The sequence below is a fragment of the Hemibagrus wyckioides genome, linkage group LG16, assembly GCF_019097595.1.
Source record: "Hemibagrus wyckioides isolate EC202008001 linkage group LG16, SWU_Hwy_1.0, whole genome shotgun sequence".
In the NCBI taxonomy this organism is placed as follows: Eukaryota; Metazoa; Chordata; class Actinopteri; order Siluriformes; family Bagridae; genus Hemibagrus; species Hemibagrus wyckioides.
In genome coordinates, this window is record NC_080725.1 from 20677501 (window position 1) to 20701818 (window position 24318).

The window sequence follows — 24318 nt, forward strand, 5'->3', positions numbered from 1 at the left end:
TGGGTGTGTGTGAGTGAGGGTGAGTGTGGGTGTGTGAGGGTGAGTGTGGGTGTGTGTGAGTGAGGGAGGGTGTGTGTGTGTGTGTGAGTGAGGGAGGGTGCGTGTGTGTGTGAGGGAGGGTGCGTGTGTGTGTGAGTGAGGGTGTGTGTGAGTGAGGGTGAGTGTGTGTGTGTGAGTGAGGGTGAGTGTGTGTGTGTGAGTGAGGGTGAGGTGAGCGTGTGAGAGGGTGTGTGTGTGTGTGAGTGAGGGTGCGTGTGTGTGTGAGTGAGGGTGCGTGCGTGTGTGTGTGAGTGAGGGTGTGTGTGTGTGTGTGAGTGAGGGTGTGTGTGTGTGTGTGTGAGTGAGGGTGAGGTGAGCATGTGAGTGAGGGTGAGGTGAGCGTGTGAGAGAGGGTGAGGTGAGCATGTGAGAGGGTGAGTGTGTGTGTGAGTGAGGGTGAGTGTGTGTGTGAGTGAGGGTGAGTGTGTGTGTGTGTGTGTGTGAGTGAGGGTGAGTGTGTGTGTGTGAGTGAGGGTGAGTGTGTGTGTGTGAGTGAGGGTGAGGTGAGCGTGTGAGAGGGTGTGTGTGTGTGTGTGTGAGAGGGTGTGTGAGGGTGAGTGTGTGTGTGTGTGAGGGTGAGTGTGTGTGTGTGTGAGGGTGAGTGTGTGTGTGTGTGAGTGAGGGTGTGGGTGTGAGTGAGGGTGTGGGTGTGAGTGAGGGTGTGTGTGAGTGAGGGTGAGTGTGTGTGTGTGTGTGTGTGTGTGAGTGAGGGTGAGTGTGTGTGCGTGTGAGAGGGTGAGGGTGAGTGTGTGAGAGGGTGCGTGTGAGAGGGTGAGGGTGAGTGTGTGTGTGTGTGAGTGAGGGTGAGTGTGTGTGTGTGTGAGTGAGGGTGAGTGAGCGTGTGAGAGGGTGAGTGTGAGTGAGGGTGAGTGTGTGTGAGTGAGGGTGAGTGAGCGTGTGAGAGGGTGAGTGTGAGTGAGGGTGAGTGAGTGTGAGAGGGTGAGTGTGTGTGTGTGAGTGAGGGTGAGAGAGTGTGTGTGAGTGAGGGTGAGAGAGTGTGTGTGAGTGAGGGTGAGAGAGTGTGTGAGTGAGAGAGTGTGTGAGTGAGAGAGTGTGTGAGTGAGAGAGTGTGTGAGTGAGAGAGTGTGTGAGTGAGAGAGTGTGTGAGTGAGAGAGTGTGTGAGTGAGAGAGTGTGTGAGGGTGAGAGGGTGCGTGAGGGTGAGAGGGTGCGTGAGGGTGAGAGGGTGCGTGAGTGAGTGAGGGTGAGTGAGCGTGAGAGGGTGCGTGTGAGAGGGTGAGTGTGTGAGAGGGTGTGTGTGAGTGAGGGTGAGTGTGTGAGAGGGTGTGTGTGAGTGAGGGTGAGTGTGTGTGTGTGTGAGTGAGGGTGAGTGAGCGTGTGTGAGTGAGTGAGCGTGTGAGTGAGTGAGCGTGTGAGTGAGTGAGTGTGTGAGTGAGAGAGCGTGTGAGTGAGAGAGCGTGTGGGTGAGAGAGCGTGTGGGTGAGAGAGCGTGTGGGTGAGAGAGCGTGTGGGTGAGAGAGAGTGAGGGTGAGAGAGAGTGAGGGTGAGAGAGAGTGAGGGTGAGAGAGAGTGAGGGTGAGAGAGGGTGAGGGTGAGAGAGGGTGAGGGTGAGTGAGGGTGAGGGTGAGTGAGCGTGAGAGGGTGAGTGAGCGTGAGAGGGTGAGTGTGTGTGTGAGTGAGGGTGAGTGAGCGTGTGAGAGGGTGAGGGTGAGTGTGAGTGAGGGTGAGTGAGTGTGTGAGAGGGTGCGTGTGAGAGGGTGAGTGTGTGTGTGTGTGTGTGAGTGAGGGTGAGTGAGCGTGTGAGAGGGTGAGTGTGAGTGAGGGTGAGTGAGCGTGTGAGAGGGTGTGTGTGTGTGTGTGAGTGAGGGTGAGAGAGTGTGTGTGTGTGAGTGAGGGTGAGTGTGTGTGTGAGTGAGGGTGAGTGTGTGTGTGAGTGAGGGTGAGAGAGTGTGTGAGTGAGAGAGTGTGTGAGTGAGAGAGTGTGTGAGTGAGAGAGTGTGTGAGTGAGAGAGTGTGTGAGTGAGAGAGTGTGTGAGTGAGAGAGTGTGTGAGTGAGGGTGAGAGGGTGAGTGAGGGTGAGAGGGTGCGTGAGGGTGAGAGGGTGCGTGAGGGTGAGAGGGTGCGTGAGGGTGAGTGAGCGTGAGAGGGTGCGTGTGTGTGAGGGTGAGTGTGTGTGTGAGTGAGGGTGAGTGAGCGTGAGAGGGTGCGTGTGAGAGGGTGAGTGTGTGTGAGGGTGAGTGTGTGTGTGAGTGAGGGTGAGTGAGCGTGTGAGAGGGTGCGTGTGAGTGGGTGAGTGTGTGAGTGAGGGTGAGTGTGTGTGTGAGAGGGTGCGTGTGAGTGAGAGAGTGTGTGAGTGAGAGTGAGGGTGAGTGAGCGTGAGAGGGTGAGTGTGTGTGTGAGTGAGGGTGAGTGTGTGTGTGATTGCGGGTGATTGTGTGTGTGTGAGTGAGCGTGTGAGAGGGTGCGTGTGAGAGGGTGAGTGTGTGTGAGTGTGTGTGTGAGTGAGGGTGAGTGAGCGTGTGAGAGGGTGCGTGTGAGAGGGTGAGTGAGTGTGTGTGTGTGAGTGTGTGGGTGAGGGTGAGTGTGTGTGAGTGAGTGAGCGTGTGAGAGGGTGAGTGAGTGTGTGTGTGTGAGTGAGGGTGAGTGTGAGGGTGAGTGTGTGTGAGTGAGTGAGCGTGTGAGAGGGTGCGTGTGAGAGGGTGAGTGTGAGTGAGAGTGAGGGTGAGTGAGCGTGTGAGAGAGTGTGTGAGAGAGAGTGAGGGTGAATGAGCGTGAGAGGGTGCGTGTGAGAGGGTGAGTGTGTGTGTGAGAGGGTGAGGGTGAGGGTGCGTGTGAGAGGGTGAGGGTGCGTGTGAGAGGGTGCGTGTGAGAGGGTGCGTGTGAGAGGGTGCGTGTGAGAGGGTGAGTGTGTGTGTGTGTGAGTGAGGGTGCGTGTGAGAGGGTGAGGGTGCGTGTGAGAGGGTGCGTGTGAGAGGGTGCGTGTGAGAGGGTGAGGGTGCGTGTGAGAGGGTGCGTGTGAGAGGGTGCATGTGAGAGGGTGCATGTGTGTGTGTGTGTGTGTGTGAGTGAGGGTGCGTGTGAGAGGGTGAGGGTGCGTGTGAGAGGGTGCGTGTGAGAGGGTGAGGGTGCGTGTGAGAGGGTGCGTGTGAGAGGGTGAGGGTGCGTGTGAGAGGGTGAGTGTGTGTGTGTGTGTGTGTGGGTGAGGGTGCGTGTGAGAGGGTGCATGTGAGAGGGTGAGGGTGCATGTGAGAGGGTGCGTGTGAGAGGGTGTGTGTGTGTGAGTGAGGGTGCGTGTGAGAGGGTGAGTGTGTGTGTGTGAGTGAGGGTGAGTGTGAGAGGGTGAGTGTGAGAGGGTGAGTGTGAGAGGGTGAGTGTGAGAGGGTGAGTGTGAGAGGGTGCGTGTGTGTGTGACTGAGGGAGAGGGTGCGTGTGAGAGGGTGCGTGTGAGAGGGTGCGTGTGCGTGTGAGAGGGTGCGTGTGAGTGTGAGGGTGAGAGGGTGAGAGGGTGCATGTGAGAGGGTGAGGGTGCGTGTGAGAGGGTGCGTGTGAGAGGGTGCGTGTGAGAGGGTGCGTGTGAGAGGGTGAGTGTGTGTGTGTGTGAGTGAGGGAGAGGGTGCGTGTGAGAGGGTGAGTGTGTGTGTGTGAGTGAGGGAGAGGGTGCGTGTGAGAGGGTGAGTGTGTGTGTGTGTGAGTGAGGGAGAGGGTGCGTGTGAGAGGGTGAGTGTGTGTGTGTGTGAGTGAGGGAGAGGGTGCGTGTGAGAGGGTGAGTGTGTGTGTGTGTGAGTGAGGGTGAGGGTGCGTGTGAGAGGGTGAGTGTGTGTGTGAGAGGGTGCGTGTGAGAGGGTGAGTGTGTGTGTGAGAGGGTGCGTGTGAGAGGGTGAGTGTGTGTGTGTGAGTGAGAGTGAGTATGCGTGTGAGAGGGTGCGTGTGAGTGTGAGAGGGTGAGTGTGTGTGTGAGAGGGTGCGTGTGCGTGTGAGAGGGTGCGTGTGCGTGTGAGAGGGTGCGTGTGCGTGTGAGAGGGTGAGTGTGCGTGTGAGAGGGTGCGTGTGCGTGTGAGAGGGTGCGTGTGCGTGTGAGAGGGTGCGTGTGAGTGGGTGAGTGTGTGTGTGAGTAAGAGTGAGGGTGCGTGTGAGAGGGTGCGTGTGAGAGGGTGAGTGTGTGTGAGTGAGAGTGAGGTTGCGTGTGAGAGGGTGAGTGTGCGTGTGAGAGGGTGAGTGTGCGTGTGAGAGGGTGAGGGTGCGTGTGAGAGGGTGAGGGTGCGTGTGAGAGGGTGAGGGTGCGTGTGAGAGGGTGAGTGTGAGTGTGAGAGGGTGCGTGTGAGAGGGTGCGTGTGAGAGGGTGCGTGTGAGAGGGTGCGTGTGAGAGGGTGCGTGTGAGAGGGTGCGTGTGAGAGGGTGTGTGTGTGTGAGTGAGGGTGAGTGTGCGTGTGAGAGGGTGAGTGTGAGAGGGTGAGTGTGTGTGTGTGAGTGAGGGTGCGTGTGAGAGGGTGCGTGTGAGAGGGTGAGGGTGCGTGTGAGAGGGTGCGTGTGAGAGGGTGCGTGTGAGAGGGTGCGTGTGAGTGTGAGAGGGTGAGTGCGTGTGAGAGGGTGCGTGTGAGAGGGTGCGTGTGAGAGGGTGCGTGTGAGTGTGAGAGGGTGCGTGTGAGTGTGAGAGGGTGCGTGTGAGTGTGAGAGGGTGCGTGTGAGAGGGTGAGTGTGCGTGTGTGAGTGAGGGTGAGGGTGCGTGTGAGAGGGTGCGTGTGAGAGGGTGCGTGTGAGTGTGAGAGGGTGCGTGTGAGTGTGAGAGGGTGCGTGTGAGTGTGAGAGGGTGCGTGTGAGTGTGAGAGGGTGCGTGTGAGAGGGTGAGTGTGCGTGTGTGAGTGAGGGTGAGGGTGCGTGTGAGAGGGTGCGTGTGAGAGGGTGCGTGTGAGAGGGTGCGTGTGAGTGTGAGCGGGTGCGTGTGAGAGGGTGCGTGTGAGTGTGAGAGGGTGCGTGTGAGAGGGTGCGTGTGAGTGTGAGAGGGTGAGTGCGTGTGAGAGGGTGCGTGTGCGTGTGAGAGGGTGCGTGTGAGAGGGTGCGTGTGAGTGTGAGAGGGTGCGTGTGAGAGGGTGCGTGTGAGTGTGAGAGGGTGCGTCTGAGAGGGTGAGTGCGTGTGAGAGGGTGCGTGTGAGTGAGGGTGAGTGTGCGTGTGAGAGGGTGCGTGTGAGTGAGGGTGAGTGTGCGTGTGAGAGGGTGCGTGTGAGTGAGGGTGCGTGTGAGTGTGAGAGGGTGCGTGTGAGTGTGAGAGGGTGCGTGTGAGTGTGAGAGGGTGCGTGTGAGTGAGTGAGGGTGAGTGTGCGTCTGAGAGGGTGAGTGCGTGTGAGAGGGTGCGTGTGAGTGAGTGAGGGTGAGTGTGCGTGTGAGAGGGTGCGTGTGAGTGAGGGTGAGTGTGCGTGTGAGAGGGTGCGTGCGAGTGTGAGAGGGTGCGTGCGAGTGTGAGAGGGTGCGTGCGAGTGTGAGAGGGTGCGTGCGAGTGTGAGAGGGTGCGTCTGAGAGGGTGAGTGCGTGTGAGAGGGTGCGTGTGAGTGAGTGAGGGTGAGTGTGCGTGTGAGAGGGTGCGTGTGAGTGAGGGTGAGTGTGCGTGTGAGAGGGTGCGTGTGAGTGAGGGTGAGTGTGCGTGTGAGAGGGTGCGTGTGAGTGTGAGAGGGTGCGTGTGAGAGGGTGCGTGTGAGAGGGTGCGTGTGAGAGGGTGCGTGTGAGAGGGTGAGTGTGTGTGAGAGGGTGCGTGTGAGAGGGTGAGTGTGTGTGAGAGGGTGCGTGTGAGAGGGTGAGTGAGTGTGAGAGGGTGCGTGTGAGAGGGTGAGTGTGTGTGAGAGGGTGCGTGTGAGAGGGTGAGTGTGTGTGAGAGGGTGCGTGTGAGTGTGAGAGGGTGCGTGTGAGAGGGTGGGTGCGTGTGAGAGGGTGAGTGCGTGTGAGAGGGTGCGTGTGAGAGGGTGAGTGTGTGTGAGAGGGTGTGTGTGAGAGGGTGCGTGTGAGAGGGTGAGTGTGTGTGAGAGGGTGAGTGTGTGTGAGAGGGTGCGTGTGAGAGGGTGAGTGAGTGTGAGAGGGTGAGTGTGTGTGAGAGGGTGTGTGTGAGAGGGTGAGTGTGTGTGAGAGGGTGAGTGAGTGTGAGAGGGTGCGTGAGTGTGAGAGGGTGTGTGTGAGAGGGTGCGTGTGAGAGGGTGAGTGAGTGTGAGAGGGTGCGTGTGAGAGGGTGAGTGTGTGTGAGAGGGTGAGTGAGTGTGAGAGGGTGAGTGAGTGTGAGAGGGTGAGTGAGTGTGAGAGGGTGAGTGTGTGTGAGAGGGTGTGTGTGAGAGGGTGCGTGTGAGAGGGTGAGTGAGTGTGAGAGGGTGAGTGTGTGTGAGAGGGTGAGTGTGTGTGAGAGGGTGCGTGTGAGAGGGTGAGTGCGTGTGAGAGGGTGAGTGTGTGTGAGAGGGTGAGTGTGTGTGAGTATAAAATGAGCCAAAAATATGAAATTATTATTGTTAATTTTATTATTTCATCTGTTTCTGCTTCATGATGCAGCTTTATTTTTTGCTGTGTTGTGCAGAATCAAGTTATCTTGAGTGTTTGACTAGTATGTGTGTGTGTTTGTTTGTGTGTGTATGTGTGTATGTGTGTATGTGTGTGTGTGTGTGTGTGTATCAGAACGGTAACGCGGCGGCGTCCCTCAGCGTAGCAGAGCAGTACGTCTCGGCTTTCTCGAACCTGGCCAAACAGTCGAACACCGTCATCCTGCCGTCCAACACGGGAGACGTGTCCAGCATGGTCACACAGGTCAGCTTCACACACACACACACACACACACACACACACACACACACACACACACACACACCTTTCAAAACCAACCACCAGCCAGTTTCATTTCCCATCAACTTAACAGAGATTTAATGACAAAAGCGTCTGATTGGTCAATCTGCTGGACGATAGGATAGGATTGAAATCTTAACACCCCTCCCCCCCCTCTCTTTCTCTCTCTCTCTCTCTCTCCCTCTCTCTGGTGTTTAGGCCATGGCTATTTACGGGACATTAGCCAGGACACAGAGCCTGGGGACGGTGGAGGTGACCCCTGTACCTGTGGACGATGAGATGGAGGTTAAAGCTGTGTCTGAAGCGGGAACACCGGAGTCTTCACCCAGTCACTAAAATAAACCGATCTGATTAGAACTGCTCCTTCTTTCTTTTCCTTTCATTTTTATAACAGAATTCTCCGCAATTCTCTTCAACTCTGAACAACAGGCGGATTTTATCTGCTTCCTCTGAGCCTCCTGATTTTCTCTGTTCTCATCGATGTAAAAGTTCAGACATTAAAGTCACATTAAAGCAGTGTTTCTCACTCTCTCTCACTCTTCTGTCTGTCTGTTTATCTGTCTCTCTCACTCTTTTTCATGTCTTTTTCTGTCCATCTGACTCTCTCCCTCTTTTTCTGTCCATCTGACTCTTTGTCGTCTCTGCCTCTCTCTTTGTCCATCTCTTTCTCTCTGTCTGTCTCTCTCTCTTTTCTGTCTTCATCAGTCAGTCTCTCTCTCTCTTTTTCTGACTGTCTGTCTCTCACTCTTCTGTTTTTGTCAGTCAGACTCTCTCTCTCTTGCTCTTTCTTCAATGTCTGTCTGTCTCTCTTTCTCTCCATCTGTCTTTCTCTCTTTCTGACTGTTGATCTCCCTCTTTTCTATGTCTCACTGTCTGTGTCTCTCTCTGTCCATCTGACTCTTACACTCTTTTCTATGTCTTTGTCGTCTGTCTCTCTTTGTCCATCTCTTTCTGCCTGTCTCTCTCTCTCTCTGAGTGTGTGTGAGGACTTTAAGATTAAACTTCAGTGTGTGAAACTTCATGAAGCTTGTAGGCTTGACGTTTTTAATGGCGTCCAATGCTTCATGCCTCGAGCCTTTAGCTTTAGCTGAACCGAGTTGATTAAACGCAAGCGGCTTTTTCTTTACGCAGAATAAAAAAGAAAAAAAATCACTTCTCTTCCTTTAAACACGAATAAATGAAGAAAAGTGTATCTTTTCCACCAGGAAAGAATTTAAATGATCACTACACACTCAGTATGGAGGTCTGTAACCAGTTATCTCTGTGTTTTTAGTTGTGGGTCCGCTGTTTTACACACAACCACAAAACACCTGCTTATCGCCGCTGGCCTTTAGCGCCGGACTTTTATTTTGAAAACCAGCACCAGGAAATGGCTGCTCTCGTGCGTTTGTATTTGCGGAAGTGTGAAAACGCGTTTGTAAGATACCACCCATATTCCGGCAAATCCCGCCTCCTGCGTCGCGATTGGATGATTTGTATTACTGTCCGTGTTACGATTAAAAGCAGCCGGCTGGTACGTCACCATGGCAACCTCGGGCCACTTTAGAGAACGCGTTACTTGTTTCCCTTCTTAAATTTTAACTTTGTACACAGATAAAGAAATAAATTGCGTTTGCGTGATTTTACTTGGCTTTTTAATATATTTTTAAAATACATCAACAACAAAAGCAACAATTCAACACGATTAAGCACTTCTCAGCACTAACCCGCATAATATTTATATACACTTTAAAATTTTGAATAAGTCCGCAGACAATCATTTATATTTTTGTTTTTATATATATATATATATATATATATATATATATATATATATATATATATATATATATATATAATTATTCTAATAATTATGTTCGCTTCCAGTCCGACGCGCTGTCCTGGTGAGAAACCAATCACAGTGCAGTAGGCGGGGTTTTCTGAAAACGGGTGGGAAAGACAACACACTGTACCGGCGTTAGAACGACTCTCAATGTCGTTGATCAGTGAAACTCATCTGAGCCTAACAATAAAAATGCGTCTCTGATCGGAGTGCCACTGGAGGTCATTTTAAAAAAATATTACACTGGACATTTTCTCAGAGTGGACACTGTGTGTGGATTTTCCCTTGAAGAAAAGAACACCAGGAGATTTGCAAGGTCAGTATAAAGCATGCAACATCCAGAGGTTTACTATAAACATCTGAAATAGACTACAGATCTGAAATACCTGCAGCTTTACTGGGTTTTAATTCAGACTCTGGAGTAAAAATCAGGGCTCTTTAGATGACTGAGTGCTTCCTGGGTGTTAAAATCGTGATAAAAGAGATAAAAGATGTTCTTATTTAAAGCTTTTTATACACAGAGTTCACATTAACAGACAGACCGGGTTTCTTTAGAAAATATAAAATATTAATCATTTCCCAATCACTTTACTGCAGTTCAATAGAAATTATCATCCTTATTCCTGTTGAACTGATCATTCTGAATGAATCTGAGAACTCTGAATCTTCACAAACTTTCTACACAAAAATCCCCCCCCAATATCATAAATAAATAAATAAATAAATAAATAAATAAATAAATAATTCTTAAAGACAAATATTTTTTGTCAATTATGAATAGATTTTTTTTAAAACTCTAAAATCAGCAGCATTAATGTATCTTTCTACCATTTTTTGTAGAAAACTTTAACTTAATTATTAATTCATTAATTCATTAATTAATAATCTACTCCAAAAAAAATTAAAAAGGCTTTTTTTTAAAAAAAAATTATAAATTAATTTTGTCAATTATAGAGAGATTTTTTTTTATACTCCAATATCAGCAGCATTAATGTATTGTAATTTACAACACAATTTTATTTGTAGAAAACTTTAACTTAATATAATTTTTTTAATACTAAATCATTTATTTTTTAAATAATAATACTGTTTTTTAAAATTATTTAATATTTTATTTATGAAACATATTTCAAGAAAAAAGAAAGTCTGAAAAGTGAGAAATTAAATTATTTGTATTTATGTGTATGCATGTAGATAATGCTCATTTTTTAGTTTTTTTTTTTTTTTAGTATTTTTTATTAAGTATAATATTTTATTTTATTTTTTTTATTAATTCCTACAGAATTTTTTTAAGGATAAAAAAATGTAAAATTATATTTAGAAAATTAAAAATAACACAATATGAAGTGATAAAGAATTTGTTTTTATTATTATTTTTATTTATTTATTTATTTTTAAAAAGCTTCACAGCATCTTGGAGACCCTGAGGTGTTTGTGTTTGTAGAAACACTCGTCACTTTACTTTGTCACGCTTCATTTCTTTCCTCTAGCAGAATGAAGAGGCTGCCAGTCCTCGCCCTGCTCCTGTGGATCTGTTGTGTGTTTTATGTTGGTATTTTCCTCTTTGTGGGCGGTTTCCTCTTGGTTCGTCTGGAGGTCAACAGGACGAGCAGCTGCAAGGACGTTTTGCCTCCTGCCTCAAACTCGACCTCGCCAGATTTCTGCCACGAGTCTCCTCGGGTGCGCAGGGTCGTCATCCTCATCGTCGATGCTCTGAAAGCCGAGTTCGCTCGCTATGACCCGGGAAACGTTTCCCCCAGACCGTTTGAGAACAAGCTGCCCGTCCTGGGGGAGACGACGTCGTCTCGGCCGTCACACGCCCGGCTCTACACCTTCAGAGCGGATCCGCCCACCACCACCATGCAGAGGATCAAGGGCTTCACCACCGGATCTCTGCCCACCTTCATAGACGTGGGGAACAACTTTGCCTCCAGCGCCGTGCTGGAAGATAACCTGATCCACCAGCTCGGTCAGGCAGGTGAGAGAGAGAGAGAGAGACAGAGAGAGACAGAGAGAGAGACTGACAAAGACATAGAAAAGAGGGAGAAAGACAGACAGACAGAGTGAGAAAGATAGACAGACAGACAGACAGACAGCAGCAGACAGTCAGAGAGAGAGAGACAGACAGACAGACAGAGACATAGAAAAGAGGGAGAAAGATAGACAGTCAGAGCAAGAGTCAGGCAAAGAGAAAGAGATGGACAAAGAGAGTCAAAGACAGACAGACTGACAAAGACATAGAAAAGAGGAAAAGCAACAGACGGAGTGAGAAAGATAGACAGACAGACAGACAGTCAAAAAGAGAGAGACAGAGAGACAATCGGAGAGAGAGATAGAGACAGACAGACAGCAACAGACATTCAGACATAGAGACAGACAAAGACATAGAAATGAGGGAGCGAGGCAGTCAGACAGAGAGAAAGAGATGAACAAAGAGCGAGACATACAGACAGACAAAGACATAAAAAAAGAGTGAGAGAGGCAGACGGATAGACAGAGTGAGAGAGAGACAGACAGTCAAAGTGAGAGAGCGAGAGAGAGACAGAGAGCGAGAGACAGACAAGAAAGAGATGAGATTTATATATTTAACATTTCTGGAAGTTTCCAGTGTCAGTCTTTGGGAAATGATCAGAGGTAAAGCTCTAACTCTGAAGCTGTGTTCACTCACACAGTGATTAGATCTCTGTAAGTCTCCAGTCTCTGAAATGAAGTCTCTAGTCATCAGTAGACGTTCCCACTCTGATACTGGTTGCCATAGTGATGACGTTCATCAGTGGGCGGGGCATTTGTTGCATAAAATTCAATTTAAACTATTAATAGTTTAGAGTTAGAGCAAATTAAACAGAAGTCATGATTGAGATCTTTACTTCCTGGAAGTCAGATGACGAATCTATCTCTCTCTCTCTCTCTCTCTCTCTCTCCCTCTCTGTGGTCTGTTTATTTATCTGTTCAGGGAAGCGAGTTGTCTTCATGGGAGATGACACCTGGGTCAGTTTGTTCCCCAAAAAGTTCCACCGCTCGCTGCCTTTCCCCTCCTTCAACGTGAAGGATCTGCATACTGTGGACAACGGAATCCTCCAGAACATCTTTCCCATCAGTGAGTAGCTGTGAGGTTCGAGCAGAAGTTCAGAAAGAAGAACCAACATGGAGGTCATGTGGACGCTGAGAATGTTTCTCTTTTTTATTTGTATAAAGATTTGAGGAATTCTATCAAGAAAAAATCTATCACTTGTCAATTACATCAGCGTTATAGCGCTGCGTTTGATTTATACAACACCTTTAAGATATTTTATTTATACTGAAAAATATTTTTTTTAAAAATGTTTAAAAAAAAAACAGGGAGGAAGCGAGGAAGCCAAAAATTGAGAAAAGAAAATCTCATCAAACTTTGAAAACTAAATAATTTTGAAAATGAAATCATTCTAAAATCAGATTTTTTTTATGGTCTTTTAATTTATTTATAATAATTTAAAATAATTAATTAAAAAAAGTAGATAGAAACATTGATATATAATAATAAAAAATAATTAATTAGAAATAGATTTTATATATTTATATTTATATATTTATATATATATATATATATATATATACAGTATTTTATATGATATATGATGTTTAATAAAAAATAGTGAAATAAAATATATTTTTTAAATAATTAGGTAAAAAGTAAACCAAACAAAATAATTTTGAAAATTAAATAATTATAAAATAATTTTTTTGTGGTCTTACAGTCTTTTAATTCATGTATAATTAGTTTTGAAAAAAAGGAGATTTTGATCTTTGATCTTTGAAAGAGAAATTGATAGAATAAAAAATAATTAGTTAAGTAATTAGAAATAGATTTTATATATTATAAAAGATCACTTAAATGAATCACTTTAATTAATCACTTTAAAGCCCTGAAAACTGTAACTGGTAGAAATATAACTGCAGATTTCAGGTTGCGTAGCTCTGTAGCTGAAAGCATGTTGTTGAGCGAGTGTCCTGTGTGACTGTACTGTCATCCTCACAGTGGATGGAGATGACTGGGACGTTCTGATCGCTCACTTCCTGGGGGTGGATCACTGCGGCCATCGCTTCGGCCCTGACCATCCTGCCATGGCGGAGAAGCTCACTCAGATGGACGGAGTGATCAGGTGAGTGGTCACTTCCTCAGAGCAAGGAATGCTGAATGTTTTGTTTTCAGGTATAGTTCAGATCATGCACAAAGTGTTGCAGGAATAAAAATGCCAGCTTTAGAAAGAGAGAGACAGAGTGAGAGACAGACAGACTGACTGACTGACAAAGACATACAAAAGAGGGAGAGTGACGGACAGACAGAGTGAGAAAGATAGACAGAGAATCAGACAGAGACAGACAATCAGAGGGAGAGACAGAGGCAGCAGATAGACAGAGACATAGAAAAGAGGGAGGGAGATGGACAGAAAGAGAGCAAGAGACAGACACACAGACAGAGACAGGCGAAAAGAGGGAGAAAGATAGACAGACAGAGACAGGCAGACAGAGAGAGACAGAAAAGAGGGAGAAAGATAGACAGACAGAGACAGGCAGACAGAGAGAGACAGAAAAGAGGGAGAAAGATAGACAGACAGAGACAGGCAGACAGAGAGAGACAGAAAAGAGGGAGAAAGATAGACAGACAGACAGAGTAAGCGAAAAAGAGACAGATGGACAGACAGACATACATATAGACAGAGAGGGAGACAGACTGACACAGACAGACAGAGCGAGAAAGAAAGAGAGACAGACAGATGGAGATATAGGCAGACAGAGAGACAGAAAGAGAGCATACTGCAGTTATCTTCCATGGAATAATATCAGTATTTAAACCTCATACATTCCTGATCTCAGGTCAGTGATAAAGCGTCTGCAGGACGACACTCTGTTAGTGGTGATGGGAGATCACGGGATGACCGACACCGGAGATCACGGAGGAGAAAGTCAGAAGGAAACGGACGCTGCTCTGTTTCTCTACAGTGGCTCACCTCTGTTCCCAGCCCCTGATGCACAGGTGAGTGATTTCTGCTGATCTCAGATCTTCTTCCAGGACGAGGAGTTTGTTCAGATATTTATTCACACACACCTTGTGTGAAATCAGCAGGTGGAGCCAGAGGTGGTGCCTCAGACTGATTTAGTGCCTACACTGGCCCTGCTGCTGGGAATTCCCATCCCCTACAGCAGCGTGGGTCAGGTGATGCTCCAACTTTTCCCGAGCTCACTGGATGCACCTGTGGGTCTCAGCCAGGGGGAGGCGCTGTGGATCAACGTCAAACAGGTGAGAAACCGGAGAATTCTGACTGTAGAAACTAAGCATCGACTCTGGACTGCACAGCTTTTATTGTTTTCTGATAAGATACTTGATTGGACCTATTAAATAATTATAACGCAATTCTAAAGAACCAAATAAGGTGAGTTAATATTGATTGAGTTCCTATTCGCCATCATTAACACTGATATTCCTATTGTCAGGCCAAGAAATTCAAACATGGATGTCTTCTTTGTTTCCTTGATTGAGGAAACAAAACATGCAACAAAATACACAGAAATATAAAAATACTAGAGATTAGATTGCATTGTACATCCTACAAAGTCTTAGGAATAAAACACTAAGTGATGTACTGTTATAGGAAAATAATCAACAACAGAGTGTTGTTAAATAATTAACACCTTTGTCCAATCAGATTCAAGAATTCAACAGTGCTGTTGTTTAATTAACTAACAGGAACTTTATGGATTTTAGTTCCCCTGATCACTGTATCTCTGGCTAAATGCCTGACTTTTTGGTCTCATGTACAGGTTCATCGGTTTTTAGAGACCTACTCCAGCATGGCCAAAGACATTCCAGCAGACAGTTTGTCTCAACTGCGGACTCTCTTCTCCCAGATCTCCGATCAGTACCTGAGCTCAATACGTGATGGAACTCCTCCTTCCCCTCAGCTGGTAGCCTCCATGCAGGAATACCTAAACTCTGTTAGAGAGACCTGTCGTGCCTCATGGGCTCGCTTCAACCCTCTGAAGATGGCAGCAGGCCTGCTGGTGCTGGGTTTTGGGTGCACCTTGTGCTACGTTATCTCAGAACTGTCTGTTGTGGTCCTCGAAGGCGCTATGTTGAAGACTCCAGTGCTTGCTGGGCTGTTGGTCGGGGGAGCGGTAGCTGTGGGCCAAATATTCATTTTGGGATATGCAGAAGTCTCGTGGTGTTTGGGAGCTGCTGTGTTGTGTGCCGAGGCGTTATTCCTGTGGCAAGCTCGGAGGGTGTGTCCTCGTGGACGACTGTCTCACTGGCACCTTTTAACTCTGCCACTGCTCATGCTTCTTCTGCGCTGTGCATCCTTGCTCTCGGACAGCTATGTGATCTCTGAGGGGCGCGTAGTCACGTTCTTATTGTTCAGCCTAGGCCTTTATTTTCCACTTCAGCTCAACTGGGATGGACTTCTGGTGCCTGCACCATCTACCGATACTCAGAAACCTCATGGACTTCTAGCACCCTCGTTGCCTCCCTCAGTTGTCCGGCGGGAGAGTGGCACTTTGCTTATTTGCACTGGCATCTTGGTGGCGTGTCTCTACCTTTCTCTGTCGTTCCATAGTTGCCGTGAGGAACAGGGTGCTTGCCAGCCTTCAGTCTTCTTGACGCCACTCTCACGGGTTCAGGATAGTCGTTTGCGCAACTTGCACTACGTCCTGTCCCTGGCATCGCTTTCCGCCTGGGCATTCTTGCTACATCGTTGGTTACGTCACTATGGAAACCTGAACTGCACAGGTGTATGTGTGTTTACAGCACGCTGCTTGCTTCCTCTTGCCTCTATCTGCATGGGACTTCACTGGGCAGTCAGTGCAACTCCAGAGGACACCTTCAGGAACCTGGCAGAGTTGATTAGATTGGCGCAGGTGATCCTGCCACGTCTTGCCTTCAGTCTCCTAGGCCTTGGGATGCTGCTCCTGTGGCTGGACCCACTTACTGTCTTTCTAAAGACAAGAGCGCCTTTGAACTCTCGGGGTTCTGTCATGCCTCCACCAAGGTACCGTGCAAGCACTGGTATCAGTCCTCAGGCTGAGCTGCACCATCTTATACCGCAGTTATATCAGCGCATACGCCAGTCACTTGATGATGAAGGGGCCAAAGGGACCGATCCTGATGGACGGCCAGCAGTAGAGGCCTACGGACTGGGCACTGTCTACTCTGCACCCTTGGTCTTACTATGTGGACTGATGGGCCTTGGGATGCTTCTGCTACACCCTGAAGGCATGGCACTGTCCTTCCTGCTGCTGTTGTTGCAGGCTGCAGCTATCCTTCATCTTCATGCTTCCTCCAGCAATCTCTCCAGCCTGCAGAGTCAATCCAGTAAGATCACCTTTGTTACTTCAGATGATATCAAACTTAAACATAGAAACATTGAATGGAAGAACTGTGTAGCATCAGTAATATCTTTGTGAACAAGAAGAACTAGAAGAAAGCTTTCCTTTAAGTTTGTAACAAACTGATTATCTGCTTCAACTTTCATCTTCAGGTCTCTTCAGTGTTCCCTGGGCTCCTGTGGTTCTGTGGTCTCTGGCTGCCTCGCAGTTCTTCCATGCCACAGGTCACCTGCCCACCTTCCCGTCCATCCAGTGGGGTGCAGCGTTTGTGGGTTTCCCTCAGGGACACACAGGGACCGTACTGCCTGCCACGCTCGTCACCCTCAACACCTTCTCCTCACAGATCCTGTTTGCAGGTATCTCCAACTGTCTGTTATGAAACTTGTTTGGCTTTTCACTGATGTTAAATAGGAAGTGGTAGCTTAGTGGTTAAGGCATTGGACTACTGATCGGGAGGTTGTGAGTTTAAATCCCAGGTCCACCCATCTGCAACTGCTGGACCCTTGAGCAAGGCCCTTAACCCCTAATTGCTCAGTTGTATAAGATAAGATAAATATGTAAGTTGCTCTGGATAAGGGTGCCTGCCAAATGCCAGAAATGTAAGCCTGATGTATCTTATTATACAGAATAGTTTGTTTATTACTCTATATTCTGGATTACAGAACTCTGGCTAATATTTAGAATAAATATAAATGCAAATTTGTGTACTTATAAATATGCAATAGTTTTGCATGATCTGTTTTGCTCTGTGGGTGTGCTCGTGTGTGTGCGTGTGTGTGTACACATCTTTAGTCGGCTGCCCATTGCTGCTCTTCTGGCCGTTAGTGTGTGAGCTGCGTGGGACACGAACCAGCCGCTCAGGTGGAGGTGAAGATGGGGACGAGGTTGTCATGGAGATGAGGCTGCGAGAAAACCCTCAACAGTTTAGTTCAGCTTTACTGCAGCTCACAGCACGCTACCTGTTTATTAACGGAGCTCAGGTACACACACACACACACACACACACACTTGTTTTTTCTTGTTTGTGTTGCCTAGTCTCATTACTCTGTGTGTGTGTGTGTGTGAGAGATGTGAGCGGTGATTAAGTGGATTAACTGGAATTTATTTATTTTTGCATCAAAAGTTAAACACAAACTTTGCCTCTATGTCTGACTCCCTGATTTTGTGTTTTGTCTTTCGGTTTGTATATATTTATGTGTGTGTGTGTGCGTGTGTGTGTGCGTGTGTGTGTGTGTGTGTGTGTGTGTGTGTGTGTGTGTGTGTGTGTGTGTGTGTGTGCGTGTGTGTGCGTGTGTGTGTGTGTGTGTGTGTGTGCGCAGGTTTTGGCATCGGTTTGTGCTGCTGCTATTCTCAGGAGACATCTCATGGTGTGGAAAGTGTTTGCACCCAAGTGAGTGACATATTGAACTACACACACACACACACAGACATACACAGACATACACAATCTTTCTCTCTCTCTCTTCATGCCTGCTTACACACTAAATCGACCTTCCAAGGTGGCAGTGTTCAGCAAAAATGTGCTGAGTACAGTGATATTCGAGACGTTTTGTACATGAACAATGTGGTCTTTTTGAACGAATCACTAAACCGAATGGATCATATCTGTTAATTATTCTGTTTATTTATTTCATTTTGCCTGCACATTTTCAACTGCACAATTAAAACACACAAACCAAATCACTATATTTTTATTCATATACATTTAGTGTGACAGTGTGAATCAGTGAACTATTCAGTCATAACTAAGACTCACTCCTGTGTCATTCTCATTCACTGGGTGAGTATGAATCAGTGAATCATTTACTAACAACCGAGATTCGCTGCTCTGTCATTCTGACTTTTAACGTGACGCAAGTATGCCTTCTGTCTTAAATGACTACATTATCAGGCTGCACATTTGGGCAAAGTATAAACAAATCAGTGAGCAAATCAATTAAATTAACTGAGTTAGATGATTCAATAACTAAAAACAAGTCAAAGAATTTCAATTCCACGTATTTGAGCTAATGCATGCAGTGGATAGACAGATTTTTGTTATTCAGTGAATGAATCAGTGAACTAATCTGAATGAATCGTTTAGCTGAACTGGCTCAGATGATTCAGATTCAGATTGTTAAAAACTCCTTGCAATTGAAAATACATAGATATATCACGCAACTGAATGAATCGGTGAATGAGTTATTTAACCGAACTGATTCAGAAGACAATCACTAAAAAGAGTCAAACATTTCATGCAACTGAGCAAATACATGCAATGGATGGATGAATCGTGAAATTGAACGAATCAGTGAACTAATATGAGTGAACTGACTCAGATGACTCCGATTCAGAACTGATTCATAGATAAATACTGTAATTAAACAAATCAGAACAAATCATTTAACTGAATCGACTCTTATGACACAGGTCACTGAAAAGAATAAAAAAATTGGATGCTTAATTCTTATCAGTTCTTTCATTGCAGGTTTTATTTTCAGAAAGAAGAACCACATTGTTGCTCTCAGAGTTCCAGTTTTGCAGAGATGAAATGAAATGAACCATTTCTAATAGCAGATTACTTTGTGTGTGTGTGTGTGTGTGTGTGTAGGCTGATGTTCGAGGCCAGCGCGTTCATCGTGGGCAGCGTGTTTGTGCTTGTCGGGGTCGCCCTGGTCATGAGGGTCGACTCGGCCGTGGCTCGCTTATTTCAGAGACTCCTTCCGGAGAGTTCCAGGTAGTACCACCTTCTCTGTCCCTACCAACATTCCTCCATCTCTCCGTATCCGTCACCAAGGACACAAGACGCACACGACTGCCAGCACAATGGACGAAAACAGGTCTGAAAATGGCCTACGTCTTTCCGAACTCTGGAGAAATGGACTCCTGCTGATATTTTGCTTAAACACAGAGGTAACCTGAGCCATCTGAGACACTGCTGCCTCAGACCGAGGAGTCTGTCATTGTTGTTTTTTTAACTGCTGTACACTGACTGGTTTACTGAAGGGCTTTTGTATTATAAACACACACACACACACACACACATTGAATGCTGCTATGATGAAAGTAGTTGGTCTGTATTTACTTTGGTTAACACCTTCCTACATTACCCAGAATACTTTTCCACCTGCTGATAGCATTGCGATGGAATTTAGCCCCTCGATTCATCTCTGTCTAAACAGAGCGATGCGGCGGCGCTTTAATCCTCCAGCTTTCTCACCTCCTTGTCAAACAGATCAGCTTTGAAAGCTTCAGCTTTTGCACTAATACCACCGTCAAAGTCCTTGATCGTGTTCTCATTATTGTTTCAGCTGAACTGCATTCTGGGACTCCGGCATTTGCACCAGCATCTTCATTACTAACAGCATTTGAGATGCAGTATTTCTCCTCCAGTTCTTTTTCACATGCTGAGACATCAGAGACACAAAATCGCTGACTTGTCTGAGAAATCTATAGAAAAGTGCAGCTCTGACTGGCTCGTTAGCACCGGGATCGCTCAATATTTCAGAATAAACATATTCAGGATGGAGTTGTGTATCAAGCACTAACACCATATGATCAGCAGCTATCATTTCCTCTTGATCAACGTTAATGTTTCTCAGCTAATCTCTTCAGAATAGCCATCTAATTAATACGAATGGCAGGGTCAATAATTTACAATACTTTATATAGTATTACTATTATTTATTAACATCACCAAAACCGCCATGTCTATGTTCAGCACGGGTCACTAGCTTTACTGCTGCAGTGAGCAATGTCATGCGATTCGGTTTGTATCAATGTTCATTGATTTGTATTGACATTTATATTTATGTGCATTTTTTTTAGTTTTATGTGTTTGTCTGGTGGATTTTTAAAAAAAAAAAAAATCAAAGCTAGTTTTTCTACTTGGTATGATGAGATAAGAACAGTTGAGGGAAACATGAGATTAAGTTGATTGTAGCCATAATAACATAGTGTGTGTGGTATATATGTGTGTGTGTGGGGGGGGTATTTTTGTCTTAATGAAAAAGAAGCAGGTCGATTTATACGCTCTGAATGAAATGTGAATGAAATCTTTTGTCTTTTTTTAAAAAAATTGTCCTTAATTGGGTGAAATGAAATGAAATATAAATGAGGGAGAAGTCAAATAAAAACATTTCTACTTTGAAAATGACTGGAATTGCGTCGTCTTTTTTTTTTTTTTTTAATGATTTATTTTTCTTTTGAACACGGCAGTCCATAAAGAACAGCACAAGACCAAGACGATAAGAAAATAAAATAATAAAAGCATTAATCTTCTCATTATCTTGGTTTGAATGCTTCCCTTCTTCACTATATTGTGCAGTTTATTGTTATCCATGAATAGTGTACTATATGGTTACCCACAATGCACCAGTGATTTCTTTTATCTCTAAATTTCCCGATCACAATAAAAACCAGAGCACAACTTGATATATAAATAAAAAAAAATAGACAAAACTGTAATGGTGATTGACCGTTAAAGGTACTACAGATGCTAGAAATTTCAATTGACATGAAAATAAAAAACCCAGCCGAAGATAAGGAAAGGAAATCGGATATGAGTTTACTGTCTCCTCACTGAAAAGATCAGTTTCTCCAGAATTTCATGGACCTTTTTTTTGAGTACACTATATGGCCACAAGTTTTGGGACGTCTGCCTTTACATGGACATGAATGTAATATGGAGTTGTCCCGTCCTTTGCAACTATAACAGCTTCAACTCTTCTGGGAAGGCTTTCCACAAGGTTTAGGAGTGTGTTTATGGGATTTTTTTGACCATTCCTCTAGAAGCACATTTGTGAGGTCAGACACTGATGTTGGACGAGAAGGTCTGGCTCGCAGTCTCCGCTCTAATTCATCCCAAAGGTGTTCTATGGGGTTGAGGTCAGGACTCCAAACTCACTCATCCATGTCTTTATGGACCTTGCTTCGTGCACTGGTGTGCAGTCATGTTGGAACAGGAAGGGGTCATCCCCAAACTGTTCCCACAAAGTTGGGAGCATGAAATTGTCCTAAATGTCTTAGTACGAAGCTGAAGCATTAAGAGTTCCTTGCAGTGGAACTAAGGGGCCCAGCCCAACCACTGAAAAATAACACCTGAACGCAATGATTTAGAGGGGTGTCCCAAAACTTTTGGCAATATATTAGCTCAAGTGGTTAGATTCTGGGTTGTTGATCGGACAACCACCAAACGCCCACTGTTAGGCCCTTGAGCAAGGCCCTGCATCATGGCTGACCCTGCTCTCTGACCCCAACTCTCCAAGGATGGGATATGCGAAGAAAGAATTTAACTGTGCAGTAACGTATATGTGACACATGAAGACTACTTGCATCGGTAAACCTGCAAACACAGGATTCTTTCTTTTAACTCCTACCACATATGTCATGACTTTTTGTGAGAGCTGTATCCGTTTTCCAAACATGTGAATGGAATGTGTGATAATGTTGATACCAGATTTTTTTGCAATCGCAAAAAATTGTGAAATCCTGGAGAGACTGATACCCAGGTTCTTCCAGTTTCTGCAAACATATCCAAGTGTTTGGATTTACTAAATGATGAACAAATGAGTGCAAAGTGGTTTATAATGAACTGGCATGCCACCTTTCCCAGCAACAGACTCCAGACCAGGATAAAGTGCTTACTGGAGATAATGATAACGCTGTCAATTACAATAACTACCTGAAAACTAGCATGAATCGATGTTTGCATCCTATTAACCCACCAGCTTTAATCAATATTCCAGCAGTTTCTTTAACAAAATAAATGAATGATTTAACAGGTTTTCGATGTAAATAACATTCCACGGCCCTTCTTGATGAGGAAGTTGGTTAAAAAATGATCATAACAGAGATCTGGGATTTCAGAGGGGAATCTGAACCTATGACTGGAATGAATGGAGGAAAGGATACCTGTGGTTAGATTGTAATCTCAGACATGATGTGCAAATAGCGGCCCTCATTTCCTTAATGGCAGTTTTGTCTTTACCAGGAATATTGCATATCATAATTGATAAGCTTGTCTGAGGTTAAGGTTGTTGCTCAAGGGCTCTATGACAACTTCCCATGGCGTCTTGTTTCTATGAGGAAGAATTAATGGACTGAGTCAGTACTGTGGAAAATTTCCTTTTTAAATTGTGTAAATAGTGTTATTGAGCAACTGAGAAGCAACTCTTACAGTTTGCCTTATGTTGAGCTGAATCTGTTCTGGTTCCATCAGAAGTCACATAAATGAATGATATTAGCCTGTGTGTAGTTAAACTGTAACAAGATCTCAGTATAAATTAACCTGTTCCTGGAAAAACATGAAGCCTGCCTAAAAAAAGCATCATGAAAACAAAGAAGTATCAAAAGGTCAAAGGACTGGAAATCACGGTTTAGTAATTAAAAAAATAAAATAAAAAATTAAAAAAAAAAAAAAAACGCCCCAAAATTTGATCATCCCCTAGATCATCATTACATCATTTATTTAAAAAACTAGGAAGGATATCAACATACATGACTCTAGAGTAGACTTTGTGTCAAAGATAAAGGATAGGGTAAGATACCAGAAGATATCAGTGTCATAAATACCAAGTTTCTGAATGCTGTAAGGTATATAGGCAGCCATTTTGGGATTTTTTCCATAGCATGGTATGGTATAATTCTGTCTATTAGGCCACATCTGGAAATGATGTGACTGAGAATCCATTCATCCAGCTATCCTTCACAGGGTCATTGGGAGGCCTTGGAACCTATTGGGGTTACTAGGGGAAGGTTGGAGGTTCTTTTAAGGGTTCCAAGATGAAGGTCAGGGATTTTCTATTGGGCTTCCTAGCAGAGGTCAGGGTTCCTATCAAGGATGCTATCAAGGGGTTTCTATGGAGGTTACAAGGCAAAGTTCAAGGGGTTCTTAGATGAAGGTCAATGGGTCCTATCAGAGTTACTAGGGGAAGCTTGAGAGTTCTTATCGGAGTTCCTAGGGGAAGGTCAGGTTCCTATCAAGGTTGCTAGGGGACAGTCGAGAGTTCCTATGGAGGAAGTTTAGGTTATCTTATCAGGTTTCTAGGGGAAGGTCTGTGAGTTCTATCAAAGCTACTAGGGGATGGTTAAGAGTTTTTTTCTGGATTCCAAGGGAAAGGTCAGGGGTTCTTAGTGGGGTTCTTAGTAGTTTTCCTAGGGGAAGACTGGGGTTCCTATCAAGGTTGCTATGGGAAGGATGGGGATTCTTATGGAGGTTACTAGGGGAAGTTCAATGGTTCTTATCGGGGTTCCTAGAGCATGGGCAAAATTACTAGGGAAAGTTTAAGAGTTCCTAGGCCCTTGAGCAAGGCCTACAGGAACACTATATTATGGCTAAATTACTCTCTGACCCCAACTTCATGAACTGATATATGTGAAGAAAAGCATTTTACTGTGCTCTAATGTACATGTAACAAATATGGGCTTCTTCTTCTTCTTCTTCTTCTTCTTCTTCTTCTTCTTCTTCTTCTTCTTCTTCTTCTTCTTCTTCTTCTTCTTGGGGACACTAATCCATACAGATACACTCACATGCTGTGGACAATTTAAAGATGCCAATCATGTCATGTCAGGACTGGGGAGACTAACATGGAGTACCCTGAGAACGGAGACAGGAATTGAACCCCCAACTCTGCAAAGTGCTAACCAGGGAGCCACTATGCCTCAGTTGAAAGATATTTTGTAAATGAGAAAATACAGATTCTCATCTGTTAGATATTCATGCTAGTTGTTGTGTTTTTTTTTTGTATTTAAATTGTGAATAGATAACAGTGTCATGTGAAGCATGTTTATGAATGTTTAAGCATGCATGGGTGATATTTGTTAACATGACTTCATGCACTGTTTGCTCAAGTTGTTCAGCGGTAACAGGATAATATGAGTTGCATATATGGTTTCTCTGGACAGGAGATGACATGTACACCTGGCAGGTTGCTCCTTTCCTTCCTGGCAGATCCTGGCAGCACCTCTGTGATTTTCTCTAAGCTGGCTGGCATCCACTGAAAAAACAAAGAAAGAGCATAAAATCCTGAGTCTCTGCCAATTGGATTCCTGCCATTTCTTCCAGTTAATCTGTATTTAAGTGTGTCCCATTTTCACCATACTGTGAACAAAACAGTGCTCAGCCTGTTTTCAAAAAAGTCCCCTTTTTCACTAACTCTGAGAATGAAGAGGATAATCTTATCAGGACTGAGATATGGTATGCTGTACTCTGTGACCTGACTGAACATTTCGCTGAGAGCTTTACAGATTCCTGGCACTCTAATTAACACACATTTTTCACACACCGCCAATAAAAGTGTTTAGGCTGCCAAGTGCTGCCATTGTGACTCCTTAGGCAGAGCTGAAGAC

General features: G+C 45.5%; 2 protein-coding genes across 4 annotated transcripts in view; both read left to right on the forward strand.

Annotated features, from left to right (window-relative positions):
- The window catches only part of stoml2 (stomatin (EPB72)-like 2), a 15482-nt gene extending 8157 nt beyond the window's left edge, over positions 1–7325 (forward strand). Inside the window, exons 9-10 of the mRNA XM_058410972.1 lie at positions 6645–6773; positions 7008–7325. Of these exons, the coding sequence (XP_058266955.1) occupies positions 6645–6773; positions 7008–7145 (267 nt within the window). The 3' untranslated portion in view covers positions 7146–7325. The remainder of the gene's footprint in view (positions 1–6644; positions 6774–7007) is intronic.
- A 1395-nt stretch (positions 7326–8720) lies between these two features.
- pigo (phosphatidylinositol glycan anchor biosynthesis, class O) lies at positions 8721–20094 on the forward strand. 3 transcript variants are annotated; one of them, XM_058412731.1, is made up of 11 exons: positions 8721–8947; positions 10122–10609; positions 11585–11728; positions 12647–12770; positions 13486–13645; positions 13733–13909; positions 14431–15976; positions 16143–16346; positions 16783–16970; positions 17310–17380; positions 18581–20094. In XM_058412731.1, the coding sequence occupies exons 2-11, from the start codon at positions 10126–10128 to the stop codon at positions 18708–18710; spliced, it is 3228 nt and encodes a 1075-aa protein (XP_058268714.1). In that variant the 5' UTR covers positions 8721–8947; positions 10122–10125; the 3' UTR covers positions 18711–20094. The 3 variants fall into 3 exon arrangements, with proteins under 3 accessions (XP_058268714.1, XP_058268716.1, XP_058268715.1); XM_058412733.1 differs by having other exon boundaries at positions 13736–13909; XM_058412732.1 differs by having other exon boundaries at positions 10125–10609.
- The last annotated feature ends 4224 nt before the right edge of the window (positions 20095–24318 follow it).

Excerpts from the sequence above, each read along its gene's own strand:
- pigo (XM_058412731.1), top strand. The coding sequence starts at position 10,126 with ATGAAGAGGCTGCCAGTCCTCGCCCTGCTCCTGTGGATCTGTTGTGTG. Across the intron at positions 11,729-12,646 it reads CCAGAACATCTTTCCCATCA|TGGATGGAGATGACTGGGAC; the intron begins GTGAGTAGCTGT and ends TCATCCTCACAG. Across the intron at positions 13,910-14,430 it reads TGTGGATCAACGTCAAACAG|GTTCATCGGTTTTTAGAGAC; the intron begins GTGAGAAACCGG and ends TCTCATGTACAG.